At 35.7% G+C, this 12,026-nt stretch overlaps 1 protein-coding gene across 4 annotated transcripts in view; it reads left to right on the top strand.

The window, feature by feature from the left end:
* RUNDC3B (RUN domain containing 3B) overlaps positions 1-12,026 on the top strand; it is a 147,746-nt gene that overhangs the window by 101,214 nt on the left and 34,506 nt on the right. For all 4 annotated transcript variants that reach the window (XM_060157173.1, XM_060157171.1, XM_060157172.1 and 1 more), the window contains one exon: positions 5,121-5,278. In XM_060157173.1, the coding sequence (XP_060013156.1) occupies positions 5,121-5,278 (158 nt within the window). The remainder of the gene's footprint in view (positions 1-5,120; positions 5,279-12,026) is intronic.

Below are 12,026 nucleotides of genomic sequence, written 5' to 3'. Positions count from 1 at the left end.
AAAGAAAACTTTAATACCCTGTTAAAGGAGAATTCTGGTACCAGCTACCAGCCGGAAGTCACGCTATGATAACTGAAAGCCTTTACATTGCAAAAATCTGAAAATGCCAAGTAGGATAAAATTTGAAAGAGTTTCATACAGAGCTGCTCTCTCAAAGAATAGGAGCTCACTAAGGACTGTAAACAAAGAAGGGCCTAAAAAATAGGAGCTCACTAAGGACTGTAAACAAAGAAGGGCCTCACTAAGGACTGTAAACAAAGAAGGGCCTGGAATAAGTCATGAGTTACAGTCACTGCAGGCTTCTGGGGTGGGGGTGAGGGGCCATTCCCTTAACCTAGGTACTTGTGTTTTAACACCAACCGGGGAGCAGCAAACCTAGGCCCGCTATCATTCGAGTTGGAAACTGAACCTAGAAGGCAGGATGCTCTGCAAAATGGCAGAGTAAGCACAGAAATTGACAAATAAACCTTGACTACATGAAACAGCAACAGCAATATTAGTGACCCTTATGGGGTGGCAGTGTTGTTCTGGGATATGATTAACAACTTGCTTTGCAGAGGAATTAGATAAGCCCTGATTTGTAGCATTTGCTGATTTCTCTGGGATGAATACTCCCATCATGGCCAACTTAAAACTATCAATTTGATGTCACTGAATGTAGAATCAGGAAGAGAGGCACAGTAGCACACCATTATATAGTTTTTCTACCAGGCAGACACAGTAAATATAAATGACTTGAAGAGCACAGATTGTAATAGTAAAATATAGTAAAACACTTGGGAAACGATAGGTTTTGTAGTTATTCTGTTTTTTGATATAATTTACTTAATGGTAAGTTTATAAAATTTAATTTTTTATAATAGCAGTGTTTTAACAGCTGAATTACAAAATATCTGAAGCTTAACAATTAGTTCAGGCTTCAGCCTTCCCTGGGAAGTAAAATGGAACTAAAACACTATCTAATAGTGTCAGAAAGAGAGAGAGAGGGTGATTGAACCTAAAGCCTTTTGAGGTCTTTGTATTACAGCAAGGGAGTATAGACATATTTTTTAATGTGTATTCCTGTTTCCAAAGTTGCAGTTAAAAGAAATAGAATATTTAGCTTTTAAACTAATAATAAGAAAGAAACAAAATAAGGAAAATTGATTAACACAATAGCAAAGAGCAAATGAGAAAAAATAAGGATGGTATAAAGAAAACACAAAATAAAGTGGTAGAAATAAATCTCAATACAACCAAAAGAGTCAACATCACCATAAAAGTAAATGGTGTAAACTTGCCAGTTAAGACAAACTCTTGGGAATTCCCTGGCAGTCCAGTGGTTAGGGCTCTGTGCTCTCACTGCCGAGGGCCCAGGTTCAACCCCTGGTTAGGGAGCTAAGATCCACAAGCCTCATGGTGAGGCCAAAAAATAATAATAATAATTTTAAAATTAAGAGAAAAAAGACAAACTCTTAAATTTATGTTTTAAATCATTAATTTTAGTTATATGCTGTCTGTAAGAGGCATACATAAAAGAGGGACACAAAAAAGTTGAAACTAGGAGTATAAAAATAGAGTAGGCAAATACTAACCAAAATAATTCTATATCAGTATCATTCAAGATAGACATTAAGGCAAAAAGCATCATTAAGACTAAAGAAAGAATTGCATTTTTAAAAAAGAACAGTTCATCAGGAATGTTGTTTAACAGTGCTGAACTTACATGCATTTAACAATGTAGCCATGAAAAATATGAGATAGAAATTGTTAGAATATCCATGAGAAATGGATAAATCCATAATTATAGTAGAAAATTTTAACATCCTAATAATTACAGATTAAACAGACAAAAAATTGATAAGGATGTAATGAACAACACAGCTAGTAAGCTCAATCTAAAATATGTTAAATGCTAACAATTAGAACACACATTCTTTTCAAGCACACATGGGACAACTATTCAGTTTTTATGGACTATGCTAGATCACAAAGCAAATGCCGTTAAATGCCAAAGAAATGATGTAATAGTGATCACAATGCAATAAAGTTAGATTCAATAGAAAAATTTTACCACACCCTGAAGTACACCAATGGGGATTTAAAAAAAAAAAAGTCTTCTAAATTTTGGGTCAAAAAAGAAATGTGGAAATACTTAGAAGTGAACAGGAATGAAAACAATGCATACTCTTAGTACTAAGTTGCAACTTGTTCAGTGCTTGGAGAATTACTTATCTTAGAAAAGAAAGAATGAAAATTAAAGAGCTAAGCATCCAAGAAGTAAAAAAACCAAACCAGTTCAAAATAAGAAAAATAAGAGCAGATATTAATGAAATAGAGATACAGAATTAATAAAACCAAAAGCTGATTATCTGTAAAAACTAATGAAATATACAAATCTCAACCATAATTAAATTTAAAAGAGTTAAGGCACAGATAGACAATTTTAAGAATTAAAAGAGACTAGACAGGGACTTCCCTGGTGGTCCAGTGGTTGAGAATCTGCCTTCCAATGCAGGGGATACAGGTTCAATCCCTGGTTGGGGAACTAAGATCCCACATGCCGCAGGGCATCTGAACCCGTGCGCCACAACTAGAGTGCCTGTGTTGTGCAACTACAGAGCCCACGTGCACTGGAGCCCGCATGCAACAACTACAGAGCCCACATGCTCCGGAGCCCGCGTGCCACAACTACAGAGCCTGTGCACCCTGGAGTCCGCGCACCACACAAAGCCTGCGAGCCGCAACGAAAGATCCCGTGTGCCGCAGCTAAGACCCAATGCAGCCAAAATTAAATAAATAAATATTAAAAAAAAAAAGAAGAGGCAGCATAACTATAAATGCAGTGGAGACCCCCCATAATTATTAACGAATAATTTTACCAATTTTATGTCAACACCTTAGAAAACTTAGATGAAGAATTTTTATAAATATTACTTCTCAAAACTAATAGACCTATAATCATTGAAAAAATTAAGCAAGTAGTTTAAAATCTATTCCCTCCTCTCCCCAGAATCACCACACTTGTTTGGTTTTTGAGGTAAATGATACCAAATGTTCAAAAGGCAGTAATTCCTATTTTATACTGACTGTTCTTGAGAATAGGAAAAGAAGGGATATTTTCCAATGAGTTTAGGAAGTCAGTATAACTTTGATACTCATGTAAAGTCACGTGAATTAATACAGGATGTGATTAATATAAAAACCATAGTACGAACCATTTGGTGTTATCTAGTAAATGTGGAGATATGTGTGGCCTGTGGCCCAGCGACTCTGCTCCTAGTCATGTCTCCTAGAAACTCTCAGATGTGTGGCCCAGGTGTCTCATAACTGACTGTTCACAGGAATATTGTTTATATTAAGAAAAATCTAAAATGATCCATATGGCCATTGATAGGAGAGTGAATAAATAAGCTGCAGTATTATGCAACAGAATACTATCCACGATTGAGAGTGATGAATGAACTATAGTTAGACTCATCACTGTAGATGAAAAAGCAAGTTTCAGAAGAATATAGATAAAACCCATCCAAACTAAATATATTGTTGTTTTTTTTTTGTGGTACGTGGGCCTCTCACTGTTGTGGCCTCTTCCGTTGTGGAGCACAGGCTCCGGACGCGCAGGCTCAGCGGCCATGGCTCACGGGCCTAGCCGCTCTGCGGCATGTGGGATCTTCCCGGACCGGGGCATGAACCCATGTCCCCTGCATCGGCAGGCGGACTCTCAACCACTGCGCCACCAGGGAAGCCCAATATATTGTTTAAGATGACATACATTTGTGGTAATGCTAGAAGGAAAAGCAAGGGGATGATAAACACAAATCTCAGGGTATTGTTATCTTTGCAAAGGAGGCAGGGGGATGTGATCAGGGAAAGACATTATAGGGGCTCTGAAAGTATTGGTGGTTGATCTAGGTGCTGGGTATTTAAGTATTGTTTAATTACTGATGTTTATAAATAATCATATTTATATAGTTTCTGTTAAGTTGTGTATACCTACCAAATTTCATTTGTAAAAATTAACTTTAGTTTTTGAGATTTTTATTATGGGAAAAACAAATATTTGAGAATTGTCAGGAAAAAAATCTGAAAAAGAACTTCGGTAACAGGAACAGTGTTAGTTACTATTAACATGTATCATGAAGCCAAAATAGCTAAAGCAGTTTGTTAATGGCACATGAAAAGGATAAGAAATGGAATAGAAGAATACTCTAAGAAAAAAAGATTCTAATTGATATCCTGAGAGGAATTTTAAAGCACACTGATCTAAAAAGAATAGGATGCCATGAGAAGGGAACAGTCAGAAAACACACAAAAAAAACTGGAAATGAAAAATAAGATTCCCTGAGTTCAAAAATTTAGTATAAGGATTTGGAGGATAAATCCAATGAAGACTCCCAGAAAGCAGAGCAAAAGGACAAAAAAACAATAAATGGGTGAAAAGATAAGAGAGGATCTGTTCAAAAAGTCTCATATCTATTAGGTGTCTGCTGATAATAATAGCTAGGAATTGTACATTGCATAAAGGGTACCAGCTAGTATTCTAAGCACTGTATTAATTCATTTGATCTTCCCAGCTAGGTACCCTTATTGTTCCCACTTTTTTAGATGATGAAAATAAGGCACAGAGAGATTAAGTAATTTACCCAAGGACACTTAGTTTATAAGTAGTAGAACTGAATATGACACAATATAATCCCTAAGCCTGCAGGCCTAACCTAGACATTATACTGCTTCCCACTAATTTGTTAATGCTAAAATGTTAATAAGTGTTTTTGAACAGTAATCACAGAGAGGCAGCTTTATAATCGATCATTCTGTAATTAGGTCTGTATTTTGAAGCTAGGAGGCATTGAGAGTGTTTATCACTGTTGTGGAGCTTAGAAATTATAATGTTTTAACTAAGTTTTACCTTAAATTACAAACATATTTTATTGAACTTTAGAGAAGAGCTTTAAATAATGGAAAACATATATTAAATTTTTAATTCAATTAAAGCTTTTTTTCTATTTCTTCAGTGATACTTTGAAATTGTTTCATTACAATATAGATAAGAATAACATTTAAACTACTCAGCATTTGTCTTCAAGATACATATTAGAGTTTTGCACTTGCTATATCTTGGTGATCTGTATTTCCAGGGTTATCTTGAAGAACTCTTACGACTTCGAGAGAACCAGCTGTCTGAATCTGTCGCTCAGAATAAAATACTACTACAGAGGATTGAAGATTCTGATCTGGCTCATAAATTGGAGAAGGAACAATTAGAATATATAATTGTGGAGCTTCAAGATCAGCTGTAAGTGAGTCCTTTTGGAAAAATTTTGGCAGTAAAGTTAAGAAAAACGGCATGTGTGGCATAGGATTCAAGTTCCAAGAAGTCTGATTGCCTTCTGTTTAGTTCTTTTTCACTTACTCTTTTTAAAAAGTTTACTTTTTTCTTATAAAAGTAATCATGGTCACTGTAGAAACTTTACAAAATATGGGAAGAAAATAAAAATCACCTTCAGTTATGCTATCCAGAGTTAACGCGATAACTTGGTGTGTATTATTCCAAGTGCACATGCATATTTTTAAAGTATTTATTTAGTGATTGATTGATTGATGCAAAAAGATGGTATATAAGGTCATCTATTCGAAGTACACTGTACTATTTAAGTACAGTGCCATTATAGAAACTGTTTGTTACCAGGTTGTGCCAGGATGTCACTAAGCACAGTTTAGTAGAGGTGACTTTTTTTCATAGCAAGACTTTTTTTGATGAAGAAAACTGTGTATTGATCTACATTCTGGTACAGCTCCTTAACTTATCACTGTTCAAATCACTTGCACTAACCATACCATTTTGTCAAACTTAATTTTATCAATTAGTTGTTTATGGTGAAAATCTTCTCATATTAATATTTACTTAATCTTAAGGATGACTTTTAAATTTTTTACTTTGAAATAATTTCAAACTTTCAGAAAAGTTGCAAGGATAGTACAAAATAATTCCCACATGCCCCTTCTTAGATTCACCAATTTTCAGTATTTTCCACATGTCATAATTCTCTCCCTCTGCTTGTATATACAAACATTATTTTTTGAACTACCTGAGAGGTTGCATACATCATTATCTCTTTACCCCTTAGTACTTCTGTGTGTTTTTCCTAAGAACAATGGCATTATCTTAAATACCCACACTTCGGATCTCATTTTAAGAAATTTAAATCAGTAAAATACTTCTTTTACCTGTAACTCATATTTCACTTTCATCAATTGTCCAAGTAATGTTTCTTACTGCTTTTGTTTTTTTGGTACAGGATCCAATCCAGGATCACATTTTGCATTTGGCTGTCATTCTCTTTAGTCACTCTTAACTTAGAATAGTTTTTCAGTGATTGTCTCACATGAGATTGTTATTTCTGAGAATGCAGGCTAGTAATTCTATAGACTATCCGTCAATTTGAGTTTGTTTGCTTTTCCTTGTGATTAGAATGAGCTTATCCATTTGTGGCTGGAATACAGCGAAAGCAGTGTGTCCTCAGGATATCACATGCAGAGGTCAATGAAGTCTGTTGGCCTTTTATTAGTGATGTTAATTTTAGTCATTTTGTTAAGGTGTTTTTCTCTTCTGTATAGTTACTGTTGTTCCTTTTGTAATTAACAAGTAATTTGCAAGGAGATACTTTGAGACTAAAAGCATAAAAAATGATTTTAAGTAAAGTTTTATTAAGGAGCATAAAAATTAAATGTTTTCTGGGAATTTTTATCTTGATAAAAAGAATTATGTTCACATATTGTTTTTTACTTTTTTTCTAATTTTTTAAACATATTTTTAATTTAATTTTATTTTTTGGCTGCATTGGGTCTTTGTGGCTGCATGTGGGCTTTATTTATGGCGAGCGGGGGCTACTCTTCGTTGCGGTGCATGGGCTTCTCATCGCAGTGGCTTCTCTTGTTGCAGAGCACGGGCTCTAGGCACGCAGGCTCAGTAGTTGTGGACCCGGGCTCTAGAGCACAGGCTAAGCAGTTGTGGCGCACGGGCTTAGTTGCTCTGCGGCATGTGGGATCTTCCTGGACCAGGGATCGAACCCATGCTCCCTGCATTGGCAGGCAGATTCTTAACCACTGTGCCACCAGGGAAGTCCCATTTTTCTAATATTTTAAAGAGAGTGTGTCATATGGGGTATCAGTCACTGAGGGGCAGATTAATACCTCCCGTAGCCCCTCACTACTATAAGCAGAGAGAAGAATATTATGAAGCAAACAGTAGAGATTTCTGGTTATTTCTTTACAATTAAAAGATTAAGAAAATAATTTTTCTTTTGCAAATAATACTGGTAGTTTGTCTAAATGCTTTTAACTTATAAATAATTATGTAGTCGGTTTTTATTTCATCACAGAGATATTTTCATTTGAAGAATTAAATCTGACTGTATCACATTTATTTTGCTTCTGATAATTTAAAGGAAACAGTCTCAAACTTTTTAGCTTGAAAAAGAATCTACGAGTTATGGTTTTATCTTACTTTTGTGATAGAAGTGTCATTGATCTTCCTGATTTTGCAAAGAAACCTTAGAGTTATTTTTAATCTCTTTAAGTTAATAGAGCAAAAAATAAAAAATTAAGGCCACTGATGAGAATTAGACTATTGAGTTTAGAGGTTAAAGATTTATTTTCACATACCATGGCTACAATCTCTGGCTAGGTTGTAAATTGGTGTCTTACAAGGTTCCTTTGTACAAAAACCATTACAAGAATACTTAATGGAAGAGTAAGATACATGCCTTCCAGAATGTTTACGATTTACTTCGTTATCAGAATCATATTTAAGGTGCAGATAATCTCTGGGCACCTTGAAACTATAGGGAGAGAGTGGACATTTTTTCCTTCCTGATATTTTTTTTACCAACAGTTAGGAAGGCCTGCAGTCAAAGTTGGGCACTGAAGTTCCCTTTGTTAATCCAGAGGAGATAAAAGTGGCCTTGAGAAGATTAAAATGTATAATGTATAAAGAAAAAGGTCAGAAAAGGAGCATTAAATAGAATATGAAGCATGAAGTATTTGCTTCTACATTATGTTGATTAGCTTTTCCTGGGTGATTTAAATAATTTGTCACTTAGCTTTTTATATATTTCTCAACGGTTATCTGTGTTGTTGAATTACTGTTAAAGTATGCTTTAATAATGTCTTTGAATACTCATAAAATCTGAACATCTTGTAGTTTTGGCAGTAGAGTGCACAGTGTGATATGGTAGAGGAGTATCCCAAAGCTTTCTTGCAAATCAGGACTGTGTTCAGATACTGGCTCTGTCCTTGCCTAATGTGAGCTCAATCTTGATTAATATCTTGGAGCCTCTGTTTCCTTATTTGTAAAACTGAGATAATATTCACCTTGTGGATTATTATGAGTATTAAGTGGTATCATGCTTAACACAGGTAGGACAAAGAAGGTAGTCAAGATTATTAGCCTGTTTTGGCTTACAGAAACCTTAAGATCTCCTTGATAAATTCACTCGGATAAATAGTGAGTTTAAAATGCTTTACCTTATCATGCCCAGACAATGAATTTGGACTTGATTGTATTATTCCTGAGTATCACTTTTGAGATCTAGTTTCTAAATGGTAGTTGGATTAATATTTATAATAATATTATGGATCTGTGATAGACCTTCAGATAGATGTTCTACTGTACAAAAGATTCTTTGTAAAGCACTGATTGCAGACCTCAAGAATAGACAGCTTCAGAACAGTATGCAAAAGCTAAATTCTTTGTCATGATTAATACCAATAAAATGTGTAATAGGGAGTCTTTTATATTTAGTTGATGAAATTTTTCTATTCATGATTTGAAGAATAGGAATAGTAAAATGTCTTACAGGGCTCCCTAGAGAAGGGAATGAAGAGTCTGAATAGTAGAGTGAAGAATCATGCATTGCTAAAACTAAGCCATTGTCATAGTTCAACAGCCAGTTTGGTGTAGTTCATGGTGAGTAGTGATGGTTTGATCTGTCGGCCTGCAAACCAGAAGCCAAGGATGCTGTGGCATCCTGGTTCACAAATTTTAGGATGAGTGGTATGGATTCTAACAGGAGAATGCAGTGATGTCATCATAGCCCAGTTAATAATGGACAGATCATGACAGTTGCTGGTCATATATATTTTTGGCAGGTAACAGTTATTAAAATAGTAAATTACAATCATGCTAATATATATTACATACTCTATTATCCATATAAGAACAGAAAAGTCAAGAAAATGCATCCAGAAGAGAAAAAGGCCAGGTACCAGATAGGTAGAACCATTTCTATTGTATTTTCTTGGTATTAGTAAGAAATTATATATTACAACAGGAAAGGGGTACTTATTTGATATGAATGGCATTCCATTGCCTTTATAGTCCTGATGTTAGATTAAAAGTGCTGGCAGAGTCTCTTATACCTGAGCAGATGTCCTTATATCTGGGCCAGGGGCCTACAACAGTTGGAACTGCCCTACAAATTTCATGGAGAAGTGACTCATTTTATTTGGCAAATGTTTTACATTGAGTACATGAAAAAGGGAAGCATCCCTAAATTACAATTTATAAATAAGACAGTATCACTATTAACATATAAATATTGTTTTGTTTAGTTATTTCTGTTATTTAGCATTTAATACTTATAAAATTATAATTAGCATTTAAATTCTGAAGCTATTAATATATTTTTAATTTTTTATTAAGAAATTTTCAAGGGACTTCCCTGGTGGGGCAGTGGTTAAGAGTCCACCTGCCAATGCAGGGGACATGGGTTCGAGCCCTGGTCCGGGAAGATCCCACATGCGGCGGAGCAGCTAAGCCCCTGCACCACAATTACTGAGCCTGTGCTCCTGCACCACACTTACTGAGCCTGTGCTCTAGAACCCGCAGGCCACAACTACAGAGCCCACGTGCCAAGAGCCCGTGCTCTGCAACACGAGAAGCCACCACAATGAGAAGCACATGCACCACAACCAAGAGTAGCCCCCTCTCACTGAAGACCCAATGCAGCCAAAAATAACTAAATTTATAAAATAAAAAAAAAAGAAAATTTCAAGTATCCACAAAAGAAAGAATTGTAGAATAAACCCCTGATTGCCCGTCACCCAGATTGAACAGAATTTGTCACATTTGCTTTACTTGTCTTTTTTCTTTTTCACTTTTTGCTGAATGATTTTGAAGCAATCATGCCCTTTGATTCCTATGTACTTCATTGTACATCTGTAAAAACTATGGATACTTTCTCACATAATTTCATAATCACACCTGATAAAATTAGGGACAATTGTTTTTATCATCGAATGTGCTTTCATACCAAGTTTCCGTAATTGTTTTAAAAGAAACTTTTTTGTAGTTGATCTTTTTCAAATCAGGATTCACTCATACTTTACGTATAGTTATGTCTCATAAGCCTCTTAATTTAGAGCAGTTTTCCCCACTTTTACTTTTCCTGTCATTGTCTATTTGCAGATTTTTCCTGCATAGCATCCAGCATTCTGGATTAGTTCTTTGTAGTTTATTTACCTTGTTCTTATATGCCTATGCCTCCCAGTATGTAGCCATTAGCCACATGTGACTGTTGAGCACTTGAAATGTGGCTAGTCTGAGCTAAGTTATGCTGTAAGTATAAAATCCACACCGGATAGTGTGAAATAAAGAATGTACGATATCTCCTTAGTAACTTTTTATATTGACTACCTATTGAAATGCTAATGTTTGGGATGTATTGGGTTAAATAAGTGCATCATTAAAATTAATTTCACCTGCTTTTTAAGGTGGCTACTAGAACATTTTAAATTCCATATGTGACTCTTCTTAATTGGTGCTGGACAGCTGTATTCTCTGTACTATATCCTGTCTTCTCAAAGTGGACTGGCTACATTTGCATCATCTGGGAGCAGATTCTCAGGCCCCTCCCCAGACCTGTGGAGTCAGAATCTGTATTTAATAAGATCCTCAGGGGATTAATTGACACATTAAAGTTTGAGAAATCACAGCTTTGTACTGTTTGTTCTGTAAAGTATATCCTCTTAACTCTGGATTAGTAGTTCTCAATCTTGGTTGCACATTTAGAATCCTTCAGGGAGCCTTTTAAAAGTATATTTTGCAAAATGAGGATGGCTGCCTGAGCCTTGCCTCAAGAGATGTTCATTTAATTTGTCAAATGTGGGACCCAGGCAAGTGTACAAGTGTTTAAAAAGCTTCCCAGGTGTTCCTGATGTCCAGTCAGCCTTGAAAACCACTGCTCTGAGGTGCTGGGCTAAATTTGAGTTTAATTTTATGACAAGAATATTTTATAGGTAGTGCTCAGTACTTCCTATTGGGAAGCAGACAAGTTGTCTCACTTTTATTGATCTTAAAATAGGACAGTGGATTTAGGTGGTTACAGCCTCATTTCTCCTTCGTGGAGGTTCTCATCAGCCTTTCATCTAATGGCTTGACCATGGATAAGCATTACTTGGAGCAGTTGGTTCATCAGGATTTGTAAAATGGTGATTTCCTAATTGTTATTCCCTCCGTGCTTAAAGGCTAGAATCATCTATAAAGAACGTTTCCTTATTAGGGCTATTTGGTGGTTACCACGACAGTTCTTACAGGGTATTATTAATTTTCAAAGTAAGATGCTGATGTCCTACTTAGCTCCTAATGAAGTGAAGATTTTGCTTTGCTTTCTCTCTTCTGAGATTATGAACTTGTTACATATAATCTCTTCTATAATGTGAATTAGCGCATACAAGGTTCATAAGTAAGGGGATGATGTTAGTATAGCAAAGAAATCGCCTTGATTCATAATTGATTTTTTCCTAGAGGTTAACATTTCTCAAAAAAGTAACAGCAGCAGGGACTTACCTGGTGGGTAAGACTCCAAGCTCCCAACACAGCAGGCCCGGGTTCGATCCCTGGTCTGGGAGCTAGATCCTACATGCACGCTGCAACTAAGAATCCACATGCCACAATTAAGAAGCCCGCAGTGTGCAACTAAAGATCCCGCACGCCACACCTAAGACCTGGCGCAGCCTAAATAAATAAATAAAACACCAGCAGA

The sequence above is a fragment of the Lagenorhynchus albirostris genome, chromosome 8 (assembly GCF_949774975.1).
Source record: "Lagenorhynchus albirostris chromosome 8, mLagAlb1.1, whole genome shotgun sequence".
Classification (NCBI taxonomy): domain Eukaryota; kingdom Metazoa; phylum Chordata; class Mammalia; order Artiodactyla; family Delphinidae; genus Lagenorhynchus; species Lagenorhynchus albirostris.
The sequence above is the reverse complement of the archived record's forward strand: the minus strand, read 5'-3'. Positions and strand labels throughout refer to the sequence as shown.